General features: G+C 42.3%; 1 protein-coding gene across 4 annotated transcripts in view; it reads left to right on the top strand.

Annotated features, from left to right (window-relative positions):
• Positions 1 to 3682: 3682 nt before the first annotated feature.
• Positions 3683 to 23309, top strand: part of PRR5L (proline rich 5 like) — a 41773-nt gene continuing 22146 nt past the window's right edge. For 3 of the 4 annotated variants that reach the window (XR_008431626.1, XR_008431625.1, XM_053946570.1), the window contains exons 1-4: positions 3771 to 3947; positions 16454 to 16813; positions 18188 to 18268; positions 21677 to 21725. Coding sequence is in view for 2 of the 4 variants with exons in the window: in XM_053946570.1 (XP_053802545.1) it covers positions 16644 to 16813; positions 18188 to 18268; positions 21677 to 21725 (300 nt within the window). In the remaining 2 variants the exon portion in view is untranslated. Of the gene's footprint in view, positions 3739 to 3770; positions 3948 to 16453; positions 16814 to 18187; positions 18269 to 21676; positions 21726 to 23309 lie in introns of those variants that run through there. The other variant, XM_053946571.1, reaches the window with a different exon arrangement.

The following is a 23309-nucleotide window of genomic DNA, read 5'->3' as shown; positions in this document are numbered from 1 at the left end:
TGCTTTCTTGCTATTTTAGGTCTCTCTCAGCATTACAGCTTCTGAGAATTCATCTTCTCAATGAATATCTGTGACTTGAAATATTTTTTGACAGATGTAGTAGTATAGCTGCATGTTTCCCTGCAAAATGACATTTTGTTTCCTGGATATCATTTGTGCCAGAGCTTTGACTTGTAAAATTAATAGAATAGTGTACCCTCAACCGCACAGTTTAGAGGTGTTTCCTTCCCATCCCCTTCCGTCCCTAAGCTTGAAATAATAAAAATGAACATTAAATGGCAACTAAAGAAAAAATAATTTTTTTATTATCTTTGAAAGAGTTGTTTAAGCTTCATGGCATCACTGATACATGAAATTTTCTCACTATACTCCCAAAAGAAAGATTAATTGCTTTGTTAAATAATTTCCAGTGTCACTGAGGATTACCAGACGTGTCCTCCCTGTCTGAGATGTGATAGGAGGTTGCTGCTCCCAGGTTCTCCCCATTTGTCTGCCCCATACTCTTTGCTAGAATCTGCAAGGCAACTTCCAATGTAGCTATTGCCTAATCCTTTGTTGCCAAAATCATCTACTTTAGTTGAAGTAAATTACTTTTTTTGCTGGCCCCTCACACATTGGACACACATTGGACAGATGCAGTAAATACTTGCTATCCTTTCAGATGGAAAGGGCAAGAGATGCTTGTGGATCGGATAAGAATAAAACGTAGGTTGGTGACTTCTTAGCCTGTTTTAGCTTCAACCCTCAGCTATTTGAAATTAGTGCCAGAATTGGTAAAGCTCTTCAGAAATGATGACTCTCCTCACTGCCCTCCTCATAGACTACACCGTGGGTTTTCCCAGACTGGTTTATGGGAAGCACATGATGCTGAAGACCTGTTGGATCACACAGCCAAAGTGAAGGCAATGCATTGTGGGTTCATCCCATCCTCAAGTGCATTATAAGCAAACCAATAAAAGGTCACATCTGTTAGTCACAACTCTTGTGGTTAGGCTCTTATTGAACAGCAGGCTGTGTGACAGCAGGGTGTGTGTGTGCTCAGTCTCGCTATAGAGCGTGCTACAGAGAGGATGTGTGGTATTAAGGCAGAGTGGCAAAAACAAAATTAAGGCTGTAGCTATATTCTATATGGCTGTTCATATAGAAATGCCTGTGGTAACATTGTTGATGTCAGTTTGCCTGCTTTTCAGTTCTCTGAGACAATGCTGTAGGACAAGGCCATGGAAGAGTCCGTTCCTCTCACAGAAAGCACGCAGCAGTGCATCTGCACCACACATTGCTTTTGGGGCAGAGAACAGACACCTGAGAATTATCACTTGTCTGTGTAAGGCAAAGAGTTTTCTTCAAAAACCACGTTCTTCTCTTCTTGCTCAAACCACAGCGAAAAGGGGAAAAGGAGCAATTCAAGGTAATTTTTCTCATTTGTCAACCTGAACACAAGTCTTTTCAGATCCCTTTCACTGCTACCTTATTCCACTTGGGCAAGCTGTAGGGCAGGATACCTTATCTAACTTTGAAAGCTAGGTGTGTTTTTCATGGACTCAGATAGCTAAAGTTAGGTAAAATGAATCCCACCTAAGTCTTTTATCTCTTTCTGCTGGGCTAATATTTCTAGTTGTCTTTCTTGTCTGCCCTTGCCATATATTAAAATCTTCCCAGTACCTATGCTCCCGCATGACATAACTGGAGGCCCTCACTCTCAGAGACAAAGGCTATTTTCTTTCCACAGAATCCTCATTTCTTCCTAATGAGGAAATTAAAGAGGACCTCCCCTTTCCTTCTGGTGTGGTAGCAGGAGTCTTTTCAGCTCTTTCTTTCCTCTTCTCTCACAAGTGGGAGTCCAGCCATACATCAGGAGGGCCACAGTAAGTCTGTGCTTGTGGCAGTGATGTCCCTCAGTGGTAGTCCTGAAGCTAGAACCACGTGGGTATGACAACCACCTTTTCCTTCAAAAACCTTATGCAGGAATTTGTCCCACACCTGAAATGTCTTGTCAAATTTTGATTCATAAATATGTGAGTTAAAATCTGGGGAAAGATGCCAGCTTGTGGGATGGTGTTTTGTTTTTTTTTTTTAGAAAACCTGGGAATTTCTCTTAAATGGAGCATGCCACCTGAACAAATATGTCAGGTCACCAGACTCTTCACCTGAAAATTCCTTAGGATTTTTGCTGGCCCATGGAGAACAGTTCAAAGTACAGTAAGTCACATCCTTGCTTTGCAGCCGATCTACCCGCAGTGATGGTCACTTCCCAGCTATGCCTTGAGTCACAGATTGGGATCACCACTCAAACTGCACTTCAGCAATGCTGTCTCTGAAAAATAAGTAACTGTTGGCTTGAAAAGCAGGTGCAGAATGAATGACAATATGCACTTTTAATTATTAGTAGATTAACTGATTTTATATTCTGGGTAGGTATCAACTCTCATTGTGTGACACATGAGTCTGGAATGGGAAGTATGTTTTTGTATGGTGTTCATACAGCTTACAGTAAAGTCTCGTTTGCAATCTCTAGGTAAGATTTTATGTTCATAACAGTAAACCCTAACTACTAGAAGCAATGGAGAGCAGGTAAGGTTCACAGTACCTCAGTGAGTCTTTGTTTTAAACATCTGGAGATAAAAAAAAAGAGACATGAGAATACCTCTCCTACAAACACATATGGCAGCTGTTCTTATCTAAGCTTACTATGGATATCGACACAACTTAAAAGTGTTAAAGATCCCAGCATGAGCTAATGGATTTACTTACTGGTTTCAGAGTAGCATTAGCTCTTTTCATTCTGAGACCAGATACAACCAGTTGTAAAGTTACGATTTGAATTCTCTTAACAAGGAGTGCATCAGGTTACCAAGCTTCACCAGTATGGTGCATAATTTACAAAAGTCTCTTAAACAGTTCGAGAAAATTACACTATTTTACCAATTTGGTTTGTCTCCTTTAAGCACTTAAAAGTCTCAAGTGTTTTCAATTAATGAGTAGCTCTCCAAAAGGTAAGTATTTGACTTACATATTCCATGCAATTGCTGCCTGATTGCAACTAATTGCGGCTTTTAATCTCTTTAAGGACCCCGAATTACAAGTGGTTTTTTTTCAGCAGTTTCCTGTCTGATACCTGCTGTAGGCTGTGACAGCAGAACAGAGCAAACGCACGGTGCTGCGGCTGCCAGAGGAACCTTGAACCATGAGATCAAAATAAAATAAACCCTAACTTTAAACGGCACATCCCTTCCCCCGTGCTACACGACCCGTTGTTTTGGCTGGGTGCGCCCCGAGCCGGGCCAGCGAGAAGCCGGCGGAGGTCCAGCATCTCCTGGCCGAGCCGGCGAGACCGGGGACGGGAGCGCCCCGTGGGACCCGGGCCGGCCGCCCTTCCCCGGCAAGGGCCTCCCGAGCTCCTCCATCCTTTCCATTCCCTGTCTTTCGCTTAAGGTCAGAAGAATTTAAACTTCCTGACTCTGATGGGACGGGAGGGGTACCCCCAGGCGGAGCGGGGTGGGAGCCGGGGAAGGCAGGCGCCGCTGGCCCCGCTCCGCCCGGCCCGGCCCGGCCGCCTCTTGTCTCGGCGGGGAGGAGCCAGCCCGGGGCAGGCTGTAGCAGCAAGGGCTGGCCGGCCGCCAGGAAGTGTAAAATCCTGGCCGGTGGTTGGCAAATTTTGCCTGATCGCGGCAAGAAGGCAGCGCGTCCGTGCGTGCGTGCGTGCGTGCGGCGGGCGCGGGGAGCGGCAGCCCGGCCCGGGTGAGTGCGAGCCGCGACCTCGGGCGCCGGCCCCGCTCGGCCAGGAGGGCTCGGGCGGCCCGGGCCGGCCGCCCTGCCCGGGGACAGCGGGCCGGCGGCGATGCCGCTGGCGGCGCGAAGGGGATGTTTACCGGAGCGCGGTTGCGGAAGGGAGCGGGCTGGGCCGGCTCCGCGGTGCCTCTGGAGCGCAGTGCAGGCGTGAGACCTGGGTAAGTTCTCCATTTAAAAATATTAAAAATAGACCCTCCGGCTCCATAGCGCTGACGAGTGAGTCATTTCCAAACCAAATGTCTCAGTCTAATCCTTCCCCCCAGGAGATGCAATAATTCTGAAACCGTGGCGGAGGGAAAGAGATTATTCTCCCGTCTCTCTCTAAATAAATTGAATTAGCACGTAGAGGAGACAAAAGCCGTAAGAGTATCTGGTCACCTGTTTAACAAAGTGAAGCGTAGCTCCATCCCTTTCTTCCCTTGTACCTCTCCCATGCTGTCGACGCCCATCTTTCCCCAAAGTGCACTCAGAACCTCTGTGTCCTAGGAATATTTACAGTGCTTTCCAATTTCGTGGGCATAATCTACTTTCCACATCCTTCCACTACTAAACACATTCACTGCCACCGTCTTCTCCATGGGACATCAGCCACAGCCACATGTCATTCCAGCAGTCACCCTGGTCAGTGCAGCTCCTGGCTGTCTATGCTGAAAAGAGTAGTCCAAAGCACAGCTATTTTTTTCTGCCTTTTCCAGTCATATGATGATTTGTTCATGTAAGTGAGCTGTCTTGACTAGAGGGATATTTTGTTTGTCAAAAACAAGTGCTGAGCATATTTATAGGCAATGCTGCAATTTTGTGATGTGGAAGACCTCGGTTATGCAGAGCTCACTGGTACCTGGATCAGCATGCAGGACCTGTTTACATCTTGCATATAGCGCTCTCTGTGTGTGCATATTTCATGTATATACCCACAGGTCATATTTCATGGTGAGGCAGTGTGCACAAAACACAGGAGCTGATACGCAATTTAGGTATTTCTTTTTCTTAAACAGTTGCCACAGCCCAACTGTGGTAGTAGCCCCTGACAGTATAGCTCTAAATCAGAGGAAACAAGACACTGTGGTCTACTAATGAACTGACTTTCCTGAATATCCCCTAGCTGCAAGTAAAATCCTGTCCTCTTACATCTGTGAAGAACTTTGTTAGCAAAAATTTTGACAACAAAAAATGACCTATAGTTGAAAATCTGTGCAGTAAATTATGTCAGCTGTTTTACAGCCATGGCAAGGATGTTAGATTTGAGACCATGATTTGTAGTAGTAACCCAAAACTTAATGGCCTGTCTGTGTAGGTAAGTGGAGAATTGTGTTGTAAAAGCACTGGCATCCTTTTTTTTGCTGCTCAGATTAAACTTCTCCTATTAGAGCTATGGATACTTTTTACAGCCAAGAGAGACCGTTGTGATTGATTGACCTGTCACATAGGGTGAAGAGTGCTAAGAAATTCCTGCAGAAGGCATGCAACTTTTCTTTTAGCTGTAACATAGAAGAAACTAATGAACTTAGGGGTGCTTACCAAAGTATTGAACTTAAAAAATGAAAAGGTTATTCTCTTGTGCTCCAAAACACAAGAAAAAGTAGACTTCAAATCCCAAGTAACTGCAAAATTCACAGTAATCTAGGATGAGGTATGCTCTTGGTGCACAATTCATTAGCATTCAGACTGGCATTCTTGCTAAGATAAAACATCTGAGGGAGCAAAGGTCTTGGGCTTGGGTCAAAAAAACATGTACATTTTGATAAAGCTAGGAAGAAACTTTTCCAGAGGTGGTTTATTCTTGGTTGTCTATGAAGAGGATGTCCTAAATCTCGGGCTGAAGTAACTGTCATGTCAGATATGGTATGTTGCACTGGGTTCTGCACGGATGGCCCTGGCAAGCTGGCAGTGACAAGGGTGGGCAGGGAAGTACAGGTGCACTCAGCCCATTATTGGGAGTCTTTTTTGATATGTCAGCTTAATAGTAATATCTCCTTTTGGCAGTTTTACAGCGCAGTTAAGGTGACAGTTTCACATTTGTCTTCCGCCTTCAAGATAAAACTCTTCGTAATAATTTCATGCCGTGTGTTTAGGGGTTGTCTGATATCACCTGAAACTCTGATAAGACTTTCAACGTTCGCTTTCAAAGTTCAGCTGGAACACAGGTAGTGTTTACTGAGTTCTTACTCCCTTTTGGAAGAATTTCAATTCATTAAATTTCCAGCAACCAAAGACAGAACAGGTGAGATATTTAACCTTTTCTTTGATGTAGCTTTCATTCTTATGGAAAGAGTGGAGGAATGAGACTTGCATATATCAGCAAGGATTTAAAAGTAGCACAGAGATAAGTACTAGAATTTGATCCTTTTTGTAACTCATATTCAGTGAGTTCAGTTTTCATGTGACTTTTTTAGGCACCTGTAGCATTTGTGGATTTTTTTTTCCCATAATGTATGGCCTTTTGTACTCATCGTTTCTGCTGATGTGAGTTCAAGCATAAATATACACTGACTAAATATGTGCTGGGTTCCAGGGCTTATTCAGTAGGGCATAACAACCTGTTTTTACTACACAAGATGAGTTTAAGTGCAGTTCAGAAGATGGACTGAGCATGGGCTGTGATGTATAAGCAGCTACTTAACTGCCAGGTTTTGTAGCCCCAGGGTTAAAAATGTGGGGCATGTTTAGGTTTTTAATAACAACAACAGGAATGTGAAAACAAAAATCAAACAAAAAGGAATAAGAATGAAATGCAAGAAAGCCCAAAAATAATAGATTGCCATTCTAGTTGCAGTAGAGATAGTTCTTAAATAATTTTTGTTGCTGACTTATTGTTTGATTTTGATAAAGTATATCTTGCATGCTGTCTGATTAACATTCCTGGAAAATTAAACATGTTATTACATTTAGACTGATAATGACCTTTTTGCTTCTGAAATTACATTTTTCTCTCACTCCATGCTTTTGCCTGGCATTCAATCATAGAAACATAGAATGTTTTGGATTAGAAGGGACCTTAAAGATCATCTAGTTCCAAGCCCCAGGCATGGGCAAGGACACCTTCCAGTAGACCAGGTTGCTCAGAGCCCTGTGCAACCTGGCCTTGAACAATTCCAGCTTCTCTAGGCAACCTGTTCAGTGTTTCATCACCCTCACAGTACAAAGTTTCTTTCTAATGTCTAATCGAAACCTATTTTCTTTGAAGCCATTCCCTCTTCACCTATCACTGCATGCCCTTGAACACAGTTCCTCTCCAGCTCTCCTGTAAGGCCCCCTTTAAGTTCTGGAACGTGCTCTGGGTCTCCCTGGAGCCATCTCTTCCCCAGGCTGAACACCCCCAACTCTTCCACCCTGGTACTCCACTCCTCTGATCATCTTCATGGCCCTCCTCTGGACTCCTTCCAGCAGGTCCATGTCCTTATTGTGCTGGGGGCTCCAGAGCTGGATGCAGCACTCCAGGTGGGATCTTGGGAGAACAGAGTGGAGGGGGAGAATCACCCCCATTAACATGCTGGCCACGCTGCTTTGGGTGCAGCCCAGGATATGATTGTCTTTCTGGACTGCAACTGCACATTGCTGGGTCATGTCAAGCTTCTTGTTCACCAGCACCCCCAAGTCCTTCTCCTCAGGGCTGCTCTCAATCCATTCTTGGCCCAGCCTGTATTTGTACCTGGGATTGCTTTGATGCAGGTGCAGAGCTCTGCACTTTGCCTTGTTAACTTCATGTTCAGGCCCTCAAACCTGTCTAGGTCCCACTGGATGGCATCCCTTCCCTCCAGTGTGTCGATTGCACCACACAGCTTGGTGTCATCAGTTAACTTGTTGAGGATGTGCTCAGTGCCACTGTCCTTGTCACTGAAAAAGGTGTTAAATGGTGCCTATCCCAGAACTAACCACTGCTCTCCACTTGGATAAGGAGCCATTCACTGCAGCTCCTTGAGTGTGACCACCTTTAAGAAAGCATACTGTGGCTTGTCTGTTTCTCTCTTGTGAATTCCCTTAGGAATTTGTTTGTGAATTTCACCACATTTGACCAAGGAAGGAATGGTCTAAAAGGTCAAGTGGTCTAAATGGTCAAAGTTTCTCTGAGATTTGTGAAAATATTTTTAGAGACTATGCTGAAGGAATGGCTCTTTGTGGGTGTTATCACTTCGCACATGGGTGAAATTCAGAAAGGAAAGCAGTGCTAAGTTAGTTTCTGCGTTAGAAAACACATTTGTCAATTCAGTCCAAAGGCCTTTTCTACAGAAAGAGTTTGATGGCTTACTCATACTTGTGTCATTCAAGTGATACATTCTTGGGTTGTTTTTCTCCAGTAGGGGTACATTTATTAGGGCATCTGTTGAATGTCGGAATACTGCCAGTGGAAGGAAATAACTGTGTGTGTTTCATCTTCCTTGTTTTTATGTGTGTTCCCATTTAGCTGTATTTCTGGAAAATCACCTGCTAATGAAGTGAGTTTAAGACTGATAGGTCTGGTAACAACATGAGCTACTGAACTGAGGGCCTGAGATCCTTGGACTACTGCTTTGCTATTAAATCAGCTGTGGTTTTTGGAGTGTTAACTGCTTGAGTAAAGCCTTGCTATAGAATTAGAGACGAAGCAGTGGTGATTTTACATCTGCCATGTGTTGGTGTGTGAAACTCAAAAGACAGATGCAGGTAAGTTTGGTGCTGTGGATTATGATAGCACCACAGTGAGCAATTTTGAAAGGATGGTTGCTCCAGCTGTTATGGATGCAACTATATGGAATGCCTAAAATACCCTAAAGCTTTCAGTTGATCAGAAAATGGTGATAGATCCTATCTTTCCCCCTTCCTATCCATTCCTCCTTTCTGTTGGATAGGTTTTTTATTGTACCAAAGAAGTGAGTGTGTTTTTTCATCCTCAAACCACTCCATCGGTTTTATTTTTCTAAGCCTGTGTGACATTTTTGCTTCTTGCCTTTTATAGCTAGATTTTGGTGTGGTAATTGCTTATTGGGGGATACAATTTATTTCAACCAGATTAAATCATCTGTTAGTGCATCTCATTCAAATTTGTCTCTACCTTCATTCTGGTCAGCTAAGGAATTCTAATGAGCTCTTCTCCTCTTATTCCCATCCAGGCATGTCAGAGTGTTTTGCAACCATATCATGCCCTTTAATAGCCATAAAAATTTACTCCATTTTATGAATGATGTGAGTCCTAGGAATTTAAAAAATTTGTTTGAAATAACACAGAACATCTATGGTAGAAAACAAAATAACTTTGTTGTCTTAGATGCTACTCCTATATAGGAAGATATTTATTTTTCTGTGTGTTCTTTACTATGAGCGGATCTCTTTAGTTCACATTGAACTGGCTTGCTCTGTGTTATTATTGATTTCTTACATTTTTAAATGAGTAGTTGTACTATCATGTATATAGATGTGAAGTAGCAGTCTTACTTTGAACTGGCTGTAAACTCCAAGGGGACTGCAGGGGTCTCTCAGCTACAGAGAAGGTTCTCAGACCATGGTGGGATATACACAAAGGTTTTTTCCCCCTCTTCGTATATTTATTCTCACTCTTAAGCAGAGTTTCACTTTGAGTTTCAGGTTTGATTTAACCTCAGAAACTCAGAGCACAACTTAGTGGATACTACTGAATTTCTTTATAAATGGTTCTGTTACCAAAGCCAAGTTAGATCTGTTTGTGAAGTTGTTTGAGACATATGGTGAATAAAGGCATGATGTGGGTCAAATTGGAAGAGGGAATATGCAAAAGATGGGGATAGAAAACAGGGATGCTGTTGTCTCTGTTGTGGAGATGAGTGTGTACTAGGAAGATAAGGAAGGTGAGATCTTGTTTTGGGTAGTCAGTGTTTTGTGGCAGTAAAATTGTTGATTATATGATTGCATACCAGAGTGTGAACTTTGTATCAAGAGGGCTGGTTTTCCCTATTCTGCTGATGTCACTTTGATAGCATATTTAAGCTCAATAGTTGAAGTCTATCCATTTTAATTACAGATATGTGAGGCCAGTAGAACACCATTATTTATGGGACATCAAGTTGCTGCCTTTGTGGTGTTGAAGCCAGGAAAAAAAAAGTCACCTTTTGGTATTCAATCAGCTTGGAAGGGAGAGGTAAGGAGAGGTAGATCAGATTGATCCTTTTCTCTCCAACACTGTCGAATAATTTGAAAGGTTCATTAAAGCAGCTTAGAGGGATATTTTTGTTTGATGAATAGGATCCTGGCTTACAAGGTTGAAGACCAGGCTAAGTCACTTCACTGGATTAGCAACTTTTATTTCCTCAGCCAGAAAATTGAGCTAATTATTTTTACTCCTATTAGTATGCCTCCAAGAGCTCTTGATGAAAGGAGTGATTTGCAGGACTGAGTGGCCCATCTGCCTGGGGCTGAGCCTCCCTAGGATCCCTCAGGGCTTTCCCAAGGTGCAGGGAGGGGTGGGCAGGCTGCAGACCTGGGGCAGGCAGACAGGCAACCCTGGCAGCAGCTGGCAGTGCACAGGCTGGGGGCAGCCAGGGGCTGGCAGCAGGTGTGTGATGGGGTTACAGGTAATGTGCTTTGGCTGGCTGAAGCCCTGCATTTCCAGCTGGCATGAACCTGCACAAAGAGCTTGAGGAATCACCTCGTGCTCCCCCATGGAACAGCACCTATGGCACAGCCCTTCATTTGGCTGCGCCCACTGGAAGTGGAGCATTGTCCTGCTTCCACGTGGATCCTGCCCTTGTGGCATGGTCCCTGAGCCTGCCTATGGTTTGTGATCCCTCATCATAGCCTCATAGTTTCCCCTTGCAAAATTTCTGAGATGATTTTTGGGATTCAGAAGCGAATGCCATTAATTTATGGGTGGAAGAAGCTGTCTTTTAAAGTTTGTGACTTGAATCAATCCTATTGATAAGACTGAAAGACCTGAAGGCTGGTCTTGCACTGTTCCACTTACCTTCCTGAACTGGGAATGTCTCCTGGCATGGGCTGTGCTCCTGGTGCTGGCATGAGCACACCTGGAGATAAACTCACTCCTCCTGAGTGAGGAGCTGCTCACAAGACAAAGTGTCACCACTTTTCCATGCTGCTTCAGGACTTGATTTAAACCATATTAAGATCAATATTTAGTTTGATTCCTGTTGTTTTTATGGCCTGTAGATGAAGCACTAAACTTTTCATGGGTCAGATAGCCAAAGGGGTGAGGCGTAAAAGGATGAGAGTGTAGGAAGGATTTCAATGCCTTGAAATTGGACCCTAGACTGCTTGAATATTTTTGAAACTTTTGCTTTCAATAGCTTCTGAGGTGTATCTAAGACACAGCTTCTGATCATTGTTGACCAGAAATAACCTCTGTTAGTTATTGAGTGAATCGCAATTTTATCATCTTCTCTCCTGAAAAGTAGGAGAGATGATGATCAAACCTTGTTTAATTTTAAGAAACTGAGCAATTGGGAGCTATAAGAGGAACTGAATGTGCTGTTAATTTAGCATTGGCAAATACTGCCCGTGTAAGAATATAAATGAAGTTCATGCATGTGACTTGTGTAATTATGTTGACCTATAAGACTCCAAGTTACAGGTTGTGAGCTGCTTTTCCACTTCTCAGTGTGGCTGCATAGCAGGTAAATGAGGGATTTTTGTCAGAAGTAGTATCTTCATATCTTGTCAGTTGAACTCTCAAAAAGGGTTTTGCCAATCACATACTTTGTTAAAGATTTATTGGGCTGGAAGAAGAATCACCTAACAAGAATCTGGTTAGCTCTCTGCATACTTTTTTTGTCTGAGGCAGGATGGGACTGCTCATTAAGCATTGTAGGCTTAGTACAGTGGGGCATTTTTCTAAAGATTACGTTTCTTCAACACTCAAAATGATTACAAAATACTCAGGTGCATGTTGCAGTGTCCAATTTGTGTATTTTATGATCATAGGTTATCAATGCCACAATTGCATGAAGCATATAAAAGACAAATATAAACAAATGTATGTTTTTCTTTGTGAAGGGGCCATTTTTAACACTAAAAATAATTAAATGGCAAAACATCAGTTATGTCGGGATAACCCATCATTCTCTATTGCTCTTTTTCATTCTCCACTATTTCTTTCCCTCCTGTTTTGAAGTTACTTTTGGACTTGTGGCTTTTTGGCTTGAATTTGTTGTGAAGTAATGTTCATAAAAGATTTCTTCTAAGAAGCAAAAACAGTTGTAGATTTTTCTGCCATGTCACTTCCGTTAGCAGTTGTTGCTCTGAGTTTTGCAGAGCAGACATCAGAGGAATTTTTAAAGGTCTGTTCTGTTAAATCTCAGTTACCATGTGCTTTTTGTTTGTTTGGCCCAAGATTATCATGAAGATTCATAATTTGGAGACCTTGCTGCCAATTTTAATTTTTAATTTGGGTTATTCTTTAGTAGAGAGAGATGTTGAAGCAGGGGTGGCTCCTGATCATGCTTTTCCTCCAGGCAGTCAGATGTATTATGATCTGTTGGGAGGGAAAGGTCGATTCATGAAATCATTTTATAATGATTTCTCTGTTGTTTTTCATGGCTAACAGAAAACAAATAATAAAAGTGTCCTAGCTTCATGACTGTAATGCTTTTATAAATATCCGTATGTATGTGTGTTGGAAAAGGATTTGTCTCGATGCTCAATTATTTTCTTTGAAGATTCATATTAATTCTAAAAGTGTTTACTCAGATGTGATGAATTACAAGTGGATGAAATTACATTGTTGTCAGATTGACTCATGGTCCTGCTGTGCTGCCTCAGCTGGGGACATTGACTTTCATCTTTGCAGAGTTAGCTCCCCTGAAGACCTGAGTTTTACACAGATGACATATCTGCCTTGTTAGAGGTCTAGAGGGTTTTGGTAACTGGACTTTGAGATGATAATCAGGGATAAAGAAAACAAAAGGACTGGTGGGTAGGACATCTGGAAGGGAACGAAGAGCAATACCTATCTCTCTGACTTAGTCATGACAAGTGTTTTGCCAAAAAAGATGTGCAGGGTCACTAAGCAAGATGAGGAGAGTGGGGAATGTTTTAGGATATATCAGCTGGCAAACAGTTTGGAATCCCCTGATGCCATGTAAAGCATTATCCCAGCAGCTGAACCACGTGGCAGTGAAAAATTCTGGTGTGGCTGTATGTCTTATGCAGTCACTGCACTTCAGTCTCTGACGCTTAATGTCTTTTATAATTGCTGGAGAGAATGTTGCTTGGTGCCTGGAACATGCTGCATCTTGGTGTCTCCCATCATTCTGTGTAAAAGGGGAAAAGTAATTGCTTCTCTGTAAAGCTTTTTCAAGTTCTGTGATTGCTAATAGGATTGTGATTATTAGAAGTTAAGTTTTATTTTGTAGCCTTCTGAACCACTTTAATCCTGGCAAGAAGAAACTGCAGATGTGAAGGAGTTTATACCGAAAGCCTCTAGGAGAGCAGTGTCTGTTTCTGAACATTTCTGCATAATTCTGTGAGAGTTTTCACAGCAAGATGAAAATTGTTCCTTGCTCTGCATTTTACTAAATGCTGTTTGTTCCAAATAGCTCAAATAGCCTGAATACCATGAGGGCTTCTTACTAACCTATAACTATGTTAATGCCTTTCTTGCCACAGGGGTAGTTTCTCCCAGATAAAAGCCAAAAAATTGCACACTGCAGAATGCACACCACAGATATTGCCAAGAAACTGCTGCTGCAGCCTCCCTGTGAAAATGAAGCATTATTTTTGAAGCTTCCTTGCTTTGGGGAAAACTTTCAGTGGAAGCTAGTTGCTGTGAAAGGAAAATCTGGTGTGATGGAAGTGTTTGATTGGGTTCAGGTGCTTTGTTGTACCTTCAGGTAGGTGCACAGGATCTGCAGAGTACGTTACAGAAGTCAGTTTTTTAGTAAACTCTCTATTACTTTGAGCTTTATGGAACTCTGAAAACAGTTTAAATGGGCTGTGGGCATGGGGAGAGAATGATCTTTCTTGCAGGCTGGCATTTCCAGTTCTGGTAACATGAGGGTCACTTATGCATGGATACCATTTAGGGTTAGTCTGCCTTCAAATTAAGAGTTTGATGTGCCTGCCATTTAATAGTTACTGGGTTTAGATAAGATAGGAGAGATTTGTGTCTTTGAGTCCTGAAGAAATAAGACTATGAATCAGGTCCTAAAGCTGAAGATCTTGCTTTAAATTCCTAATGAGATTCCAAAGTAAGGTTGACTTGAGAGTAACATACATTGCAGGCTGGGTTGGGAAAGGAAGAGGGGTGTCTTATCTGCTCTTCCCAGGCAAGAGCTTGTTTTTATCTCCTGGTGACTTTTAACAGAGATTAAAGAAAACAGCATGTATGTTTCAATGAGTTTAAGCACATTCCCTCGGTAAGAAGTGCTCAGGAAATTCATCGTGGAGCCCACTGTAATGCCATGGTTTTGCTGTGTGGAATGAATCTTGTAAATCCATAGCCTAAGCTCGGAAGAGACCTTCCTGACTGTGGTGTTTTACTGTTTGCACAGAACAGGCCAAAGACTTTCCTACCCATACTTAAATTTATGTATGTTAAGGCACAGAGGTTGTTATATTGTTTTACATTTCTGAATTTAAGCTTTCCCCTTGCAACTTAATATAATTCAAATGAATATGAATGCATCCTATAAAATGATTTCATTGCTGGGGAGAAAGGTGCTTGCATGCCTTTCTGCCATCTGGAGTAGTGGTAAGAGGAGGCTTGTGGGTTAGCACATCTTAACCACTGCTTTCTAGCCCTGCTAAGTGCCCGCTAGAAATAATGCTTATATTGCATTTTATACCTCTGAAAGTGAAAGGTGTCTCTGCCTGTGTCAGGGGGGCTGGAACCAGATGGTCTCTAAGGTCTCCTCGAACCCAAATAATTTTGTGTTTCTATGTGTAAAGATTGTTAAGTGAGATGTTTTACTGTGCTGCTGGGAGAAGTGAGCTGTCATTCAGCTCCTCATGCTGTCAGCTTGTAGACAAACATTGTCATGAGCTCTTGTTTTGCAACAGAAGCAGCCTCTATACTTGGCCTTTGCCTTTTGGCCACTCTTTGGTCCGCTATGAAAAGAACCTGCCTTGGCTCTCCAAGGTGCTGTAGCTTTTTCTTCTGGTGATTTCTGATGTGGTTACAGTTATCAATGGAGAAATTGCTGGCAGATTGAAAATATGTGGGCAATGTCAAATGAACTGGTGCTCTGAAATGCACACAAAAGATCCTGCTGATGTGTTTGTACTAGTTTACATTTAATCTTAATGTCTAAAAGTTATGGCCTTGTTTTTATCTTAATTGTGACAGAGCAGCCAAAAAATCAACAGACTGCTGCCCTTTCAAGCAACAAGAATTAAGGTTAAGCTTATGTCACAAAGACTGTCTGGGCTTTGTCATCTCTGAAGACAATCAGGAGTTGCCTAAAGGCAGGAAAAAGTTGCACTTCTAGCCATGTCCCAGTTCCACAGAGACCTCTGCAAACTGTATTTAGCTTGTGAGGGTATAACAACTTTATTTATTTATTGAATAGCACCAGGAATGATAGTACTATGTGTTTCAGTGCCTAAAAAGTGGAGTGTTTTCTCCATTCAGCTTCCTCATTGGCAGGGCATGTGGTGTCCGTGGCACAGCAAGGGCCTTGCAAAGGCTTCATGGTAATTGATCAGAATCTGCCAAGGCTGTGCAGCACTGGGGTAACAAAGTCAGCTCAGCGTAAAATGGGGTTGGCCAGGTGGGAAGAAAGCGGTTTTCTTACATGTAAGAGTTAATTATAGTTTGGGCAGCGGAAAGATTTTCCCTGGGCTGAACACCAGTCAAGTTAGTGCAGACACATAGCATTGTTTTTGTCTGACCATCTCTCTTTTCACCTCATGCTGAAGATGTTGTAGAAAAGAGATTTACATCTTTCATGTGCAGTTCAGTTACACAACTTTTTTGTTTGTTTCTTTTCCCCTCTGCTCTCCTGTGTCCCACATCTCGTTCTCAAAACTGCCAACTACATCGATTGCTTGTATTCATCTAAAGTGGGAGGATTTCAAAGTACAGAAGCTTTGCCAGTTTTTTTTGTGGCTTTTATTCAAGCTCGCTTCTTCTATTTCTGTGGTTTACTTGGGGCTACATAGTCATCTACATGGAGATGATGATCAGAGTGGAAAATATGGGCATTTTGTAATTGGCCTAGCAATTATTTCTCATGCTGTAGAAAAAACAGAAACATAAAAGCCCTGCTCGTGCTCAAAATATCTGGATGCTCGAACTCTTTTGAAGAAGCTCATTATTATATTCTTTTTGTAGTGAACTGATAGCAAGTGGGTTTATTCCCTTGCACAACACTTCTCAAAAAAAAAACCCCTGTGTTAGTCTATTCATCTTTTTTTTCCATTATTCATCTTTTGTACCTCTCTAGTGGAACAGTTTTCTCTTTCTCCAGTTACTACTGTTTTATATACAAGCTGAGTGGCTAACTGTTTTTAAAGGTATTTGTAAGTGCCTCTGGCAGAAGAGTTGAGACATCTCTGTTCTTGCATCTCTGCTAATTGAAGTCAAAAGAGAGACTGTGTTTGCATTTCTGACTGGCTCTGTTTGGTCTTTGTTTAAGGGGCAAGATGGGAAATGGGGCTGTTGAAGAACTCTGGAATTCCAGAGTCTTCCCAAAGCGGCTCTTAATGGCACAGGATATTTTCATTCCTCCCTTCTCTTCCTTACTCTTCTCGCTTTGCGTTGCAGGACTGCTTCAGTTCCTTCATCATGCAGCACACGTCACAACCCAACATGGTGGGGAATCGCTAGTCTGGGGCTGATTCTTCGGTTTTGACTGAGTCCTTGGGCTGAAGACTCATGGACATTGCTGAGACTGATGCTGGAACCTTTGAGAGAAGAGCCTTTCTGATGGTCCTGCTCCGCTCCACCTGACCCTATGAAAGGAGGGTTCACCATAGCTGTGTCCTTTGTGCTCCAGTTCCACAAGATGGGCTCGTTCAGAAGGCCTCGACCTCGCTTCATGAGCTCCCCTGTCCTCAGTGATCTGCCTCGGTTCCAGGCAGCCCGGCAGGCCATGCAGCTCAGCTCCAATTCTGCCTGGAACAGGTGAGCAGGACCCACCTGGGTGAGCTCCTGCCCTGCAGCAGCTCCTCAATGAGGGCCATGCATATCTTACGGTTGTGTTTCACACCATTTAAGACTAAGCTCATCTGTTTATAAGCATGCACAATTTTTTGGCATGTCCAGGCTTTGCAGGCATTGAAAGCGTCTGTGGAGTTGAAAAATTTAGACCTAGTAGTTCTCAGTTGGTTTTGGGCCACTGTCATAATGGGCCATAATGTTTTTCAGCCATACTGTCTTGAAAAGCAGAATTGCTTTTTGTTAACAGTTGCATCTTTTAAGTACCATTTAGGAAAACACATTCCTAGTACTTTAATAAGTGCCAGTTTATTAATTCACAAAGGAATGTATTTGCATATTATGAAGCTTTTATCACAGTCAAGTTCCTCTGACAACTACTAAGCTTGTGGCTTGAACCGGCATTTCCTATTGATAGCTAAATCCTGTCTGCTATGTGTGTCATGCAGCAATGGCAACTGGAAAAACAGTGTGAAAGGTGAAGAGTGAGATGTCCTATGTCTTCATGTGATGTAATGGTCTGCTGCTACCAGAAGTGGGTGTTCCCACCTTCCCTTCTGCCACACGGCTCCAGCTCTGCGCTCTGCAGACTGTTCTTGCTTGCTGAACCTAGCTCAGTTTACCAATGTCAGACAAAAGTAGCCCGGCAAAAACATTGCAGTTTTGTGCCATGATAGTGAGCTGAGGTCTGTGAAGCATGCAGATGCCATAACTGGCCCACAGAAGGGAATGTCTGTTTAGGGAATGACACATGTCCTTGTTAGCCACGTCAAGCTTTAGACCTGCTAATTGTTATGACTTCCTCTGTGCTGGTGAGAGAATTAGAAGGTACTCCAACAGCATCTTACAAGGATTAACAGGGCTTAAACTCGGATCTGAGGTGATGCTGGCTGCAGAACATCTTCCAGCACGGCCAGGGTCTTGCCAGATGCTGCAGAGTAGGTCGTTCATGGTAGGAACACTAGATAATGCAGCGTGATGTGTTTGGCAGATATTACCAAAAGATCTATGTTTCCTCATAGCAACTAGCCTGCAGCATGCAGCAAAGAACCCCCAAACAGTTGTGTTCAAGAGACATCTGGCGCCAGGAGTATCCCTGTGACAACTTTCCCTTGATTACCCCAGGCAGAGCTTGAGGTTGATTGTGTTCTGTCTCCCAGGGGAGATGTAGGTAATTAAGAGTAACAATTTCAAGGTGAGAAGGGGTGGAACTATTTAAGGACAATTAACTGCACCTGGTTGCAATCTCTCTGCTTTTTGGTGCCTTGCTCACCTTGTGCTCTGTGGTAAATCACGCTGTTATTCATGGATGTTGTCCTCTCTTATTTCTTTTTTTGGCAGCGTACAAACAGCAGTGATAAATGTGTTCAAAGGGGGAGGCTTGCAGAGCAATGAACTCTACACCCTCAATGAAAATATCAGGTAGGTTGCTGAAATGCATGAAAATGGACTTTTGTTGCTGCTTGTTTGGTGTTTGCTGGGATCTGTTGCCTTCAGAACCACAGTTCAAAGATATTGGTGGGAGGAGAAGGGCTGAGAGCAAATTTATGCACAGCTTGGGGGTTTTTGGCTAAATTACTTCTTTCTTGCTATCGAGTGACATGAATGGCATGGGGTATTTAGATAATTTTTCTCCAACTTGTGTAGCTTTAATAAGGTCAGGTTGTGTATTGGCTAGGATTGTTAAGGATTTTGTTCCTTTCTAGGAGCTATGCCTCATATGTTTTATACATAATAATATTGGCATCTCTTTTCTGAAACCAAACTTCTCAGAACCGTGGACTGTTTAAAGTAAACCACAGCATTTTGTTTAAAAGCTTAATCTTCACATGATAATTACAGAGCAAAACCTGAAAATATGAACAGGAAAGATAAAAAAAAAACTAAAAACCTAGCTAACATTTTTGTCACTGATGCTAGTGATGGTTAGAAGTATAATTTTCTTTTAAAAGCAGGTTTCATGATTATTTGTGGTTTCATTCTGATTAGTTGGAAAGTTTGATTAGCAATAGATAGGACTGTAGAGTAGATAAAGAACTATTTATTTTTGCCTTGGTTTCAAGTGCTGCTGAGAGGAGTATTGTCAGGGCTAATGGATGTAGGTTCCTCCTTCTCTTTTTACCACTGCATCCATATTAATTCATCAACAATGCTGTCACACATGTTTCTTCTTCTTCTTTTATATGCCCTCCCCTCCTTCCTATTGCATTTTTTTGAGCTCGAAAAGATTCAAATGGCAATTTGAGCTAATTGTGTACTAAACAGCATTCTAAACTACCCCTTTCCCCACTTTCAAAATAAATGCAGCTATCAGGGCAGGAGACTCTGTCCAATTTGGTCTAGTCCCAAACCCAAAAAGTTAAATATAATTCCTTTTGAGAGTTGAGCAAGGGCAGCATCTTGCACTTTAATGATATTTTAGTGTGTTCAGGTCAGAAGTCTTCAAATTAGGTTTAAGTACTTGGAGCAATCTTAATTCTCCATGGGATGAGTATTTGTGGACATGAAAATAAGAACAGCTGTCATAAGGCTTGGGAAATACCTAAAGGCCCAGCTCATTAGCAGACTTGGGGAGTGACTTTGGGCTTTGTGACTCGCCTGTTGCCCATGGCAGTGGCTGCATCCTGCTTTTCCCCTGAAGCAGGTGCTCCTTCCCACCTTTCCAGGGAAGCAGAACTGCTGTGGGGTCTGGGCTTGGCCCCAGAGGCTGGACCATGCTCTCTTCATGCTGGTTGCTGAAATGAATGCAGTCTGGTGAAAACTAGGCAAAGAACAGGAAATTCTTTATGAACTGTGTGTGCTTTGAGAGCAGTGCTCCTGGTGGGAGGGGAAATGCCCTTTTCCACAGATATGCACTGCCAGGCTGTACTTGGAAGCACTCACCTTGAATTATATGATTAATGTTCCTGCAGGTGCCCCGAGCATTGGTTACATCTCCAAATGTCACTCTTTAAATAGACCATTTCACATCCAAGTAGCTCATTAATGCCCATCTAAGGAGCAAAGGACAGGCCTCTGCATGTGTGTCTGTATGAACACCTGCAGCCTCACACCTGTGGGTCTTGATGGAGCTCCCAGCACAGGGTGAGCTCTGTGCACAAGGTGAATCTCTAGCTTGACACTGGAGAAAAGCCAAACCTCCAAGACAGACAACTCTTGTGTGCCATGAAGTTGAGCTGGTGCATTTTCCTTGCCCTTGCCCATAGTTGTTCAGTCAGCTCCTGGGTTGTAGTTTGCAAATGCAGTAAGAGGCTCTCAGGTTCTGCACAATGCCAATGCTTCATCATTTGGCAGAGGAAAACATGGGACAGTTTCAAAGGGGGATGGTAGTGACAGGACCAGGAGATGAGCAGGTAGTAACATTTTGTTCTGGATTGCTGCCTGCTTTTTTTTTTTTACTACTCTGAAAGTCAGTTGTCACAGTGAGAGGAAATGTAAAAAATGCCTTTGGTAAATGGAATTTCTGTAAGTGGGAGGTGACCTGGCCATCCTTAGGAAGAGACCCCTCCCCTAATTTTTTTCGAAGGTGCAAGCCTCTGGTTGCTGGTCTTACCTGCATGAAGCCATATCCTGCTGGGCTTGTCAGTCAGCTGGTGGAGAGCCTGCTGGATTTGGCTGAAGCCAATGGAAAAGCTTCTGACAAATCGGTGCCTAAAGATTTACCTGATTTATTGATCTCATAGACATTGGCTTTGATTTGGGTGGGTGAATATAAACACTCAGAGAGAGAAAGAGTAAAGGCATGTTGGCATGCAAATAAATGTAGAAGTATTGTAAAATGGTTAGAGAGGAAGGCTGTCAAATTTGACTTTGAGCAGAGATGAGGTAAAGTGGCATAGTTTGGTGGTAAAAACCCAGCCTAAGAACTGGATGGTTGCTGATTCAAATGCTATTTTCAAGCACTCTTGACTATACTTCACATTGGTAAAAAGCAAAACTCCTAGAACAGAAAAAAAATTGCAGTGTTTGGTGTTGGAAAGCGTTGGGCAATCTTTAAATTTACGTAGAATTTACTGCTACAGAATTTATTCTCAATCACTGAAAGCTTAAAGTGCAAATGCACTGAACTTCCTAAGTTGTTTTTTCAATGCTGCCTCTGATGTAAACCAATCCCAATTTTTTTTTAAATATGACTGTGTATTAGAATTTAAAACTTTTATCACAGCCTGATTTAAAAGCCAACAATTTTCATCAGAAATACTTCTTTAGTGTGGCTTTTGCCTGCCTGTATGTATTAAAACACCTCTTGTTAAATTTCTAGAATTTTTTCCTTGGAAAATATGCCTTCTTTTTTGTTGTTTGAAATATGGTAGTTAAAATGTGGGTGTGGCTTCTGTTTCATTTATCTTCTCCTTATCCTCACCTTCTACTTCCAAAAGAGAAGGAAATACAACATTAGGGAGATATGCTGTCTTCAGTGACATGAAAGGCATCATTGTTTAAACAAAAAAGCAGAAAATATTGTGGATTTCAATCTAAATAACTCCAGATTTTCTGCCCAGTTTTCTGTTCATTCAGGGGGGTAATTTCTTTTTTTTTTTTGCTTTTTTTTTTTTTTTTTTTTTTTTTTTTTTTTTTTTTTTTTTGCTTGTTCTAGGTGTGTGGTTTATAATTAGAAGACTTCAGAGAAACTGTTTAATTTCTTTATAATTTGGAAATAGCCTTTGTAAAATACATATGTAACTATAAGAGAAATCTAACTGTGGCCAAAAGCACCCATTCCCATACATTCCTGTATCTTTGATATGACTGGTTGTAAAGTGCAGATATAGCTGTAAGAAATGACCAGCAGTGGCTGCTGCTTCATGGCTCCATTCCTTCTGTCTACAGACGGCTGCTGAAGAGTGAACTTGGATCCTTCATCACAGATTACTTTCAGGTATTGCATGACTTGCTTGCTTTATTTTGAGGTTTGCTCCCTTCAGCTTTTTAGCCTATAACAAAATTAGGATCCCTTTTTACGTGCATGTAGCCTACAAGTTTTGCTTTTGTTTTACTTAGGAAGATGATGGATGTACTGGACTTTTTAAATGTGGGCCATATAGCCCTGGGAGTAATTATTTTTATGTGAGTGCAGAATTAAGGATAATCTTCCTTTGCACTTAAGAAAGGCTGCTAGTAGACTGCCAAAATCAACGAAGAATTCACTTGAAGTTTTAAAAGAAGATGGGATGCCTTTTCTTGAATGTAGAAAATTCAAAAGGTTTTCTGCAACAGCGGCCAGCCAAGGGAAAGAGAAGAGATAATGATGACTGCCTGGAGGCAGGAGGGGGCAAAGAGAAGGAAGTTTCTATCAGCAGGAAATCAACCTGGGTGCTGTTTGCCTTTTAGTCCCACAAATATAAATGCAGTTTCTGAAAAAGGAAAATGTGCAAGATGAAGACTTGAACAGTCACAAATGTGAATACGTGTTGCTGTGTTTTATTGATACCAGCCAGATAGAGGTTCACATGTAACCACTTGAGAGCCGGCTGATGATTTTTAGAAGGCACTGATGGCTTTCATTGTTTTAATTTGTTCAGTTTAATTTGTTGATTAAAAAAAACCAAGAGGGGCTTCTGGAAACAAGAGGGTTTTCTTCCCTTTGAGTAAGAGAGAGAAAATTTCTGTACTTTCTGAAGTGGCTGATGCTGCTGTGTGCGTGCTAACAGCTTAAAAGAGGAAAAAGAAGACTAGTCTTGTTTCCTATCAGATTATGTGATTTATTAGATGACATGACTTTAAAAAATTCCCCTGCTGTGCTATCAAGTGAGAAGAGAACTCCTGCCCCAGGGGTAGTTATGTTTCACTTCCTCAGCCCCTCTCTGCACAAATTGTTTACTGCAGAAGCAGCTGCTGGCGGCACAAGGCAGGATGTTTCCGAGACCCTGAGTGGGGTGGCAGCCACCAGCACTCACATTTAATTTCTGGGGTATTTTTGCTCATTGTCAAAAGGAGCAACTTGGCATCTGTCAGACTTAGCCTGACGTAAAACTCTTGGTGCAGGCAAGTTGTGAGAGAAACTATGAGATAAAGGCTATTGTCAGAAGTGAGATTTTTCCCTCTGTGACCTAAGATGCAGACTTATTTCTGATTCTAGACTAACAACATATGGCCATGATAAGTTACCACTCCCTCCTGAATGTCTTTCCTCAAAACTCCTAGGGCCATGGAGTGGGGAAAGACTGTTCTTGTGCCAAAGAATGGCTGACAACATTTTTCATTTGTCTGTGGGTTCTGTTTCACTGCTGATGCCAGCTGAATTATGGCAGTACTGCTGCCACCAAGATGAGCAGAGTTGAATCAAGCTGCTGATTTGGCTGAAATATAACCTTGAAAGAAAAAAAAAACAAAGTTTCCAACTACTTCCTTTGACGTGTTGTGGTCATCACCTCTGACATGGGGGAGGTGCTGGGAGTGGGTCACCAGGATGCAGAGTGGAGTGGAAGTGCATCTTTTGGCAGTGACTTCCTCTGACATCTGT

This window comes from Vidua chalybeata, chromosome 6 (genome assembly GCF_026979565.1).
Source record: "Vidua chalybeata isolate OUT-0048 chromosome 6, bVidCha1 merged haplotype, whole genome shotgun sequence".
Taxonomy (NCBI): Eukaryota; Metazoa; Chordata; class Aves; order Passeriformes; family Viduidae; genus Vidua; species Vidua chalybeata.
The sequence above is the reverse complement of the archived record's forward strand: the minus strand, read 5'-3'. Positions and strand labels throughout refer to the sequence as shown.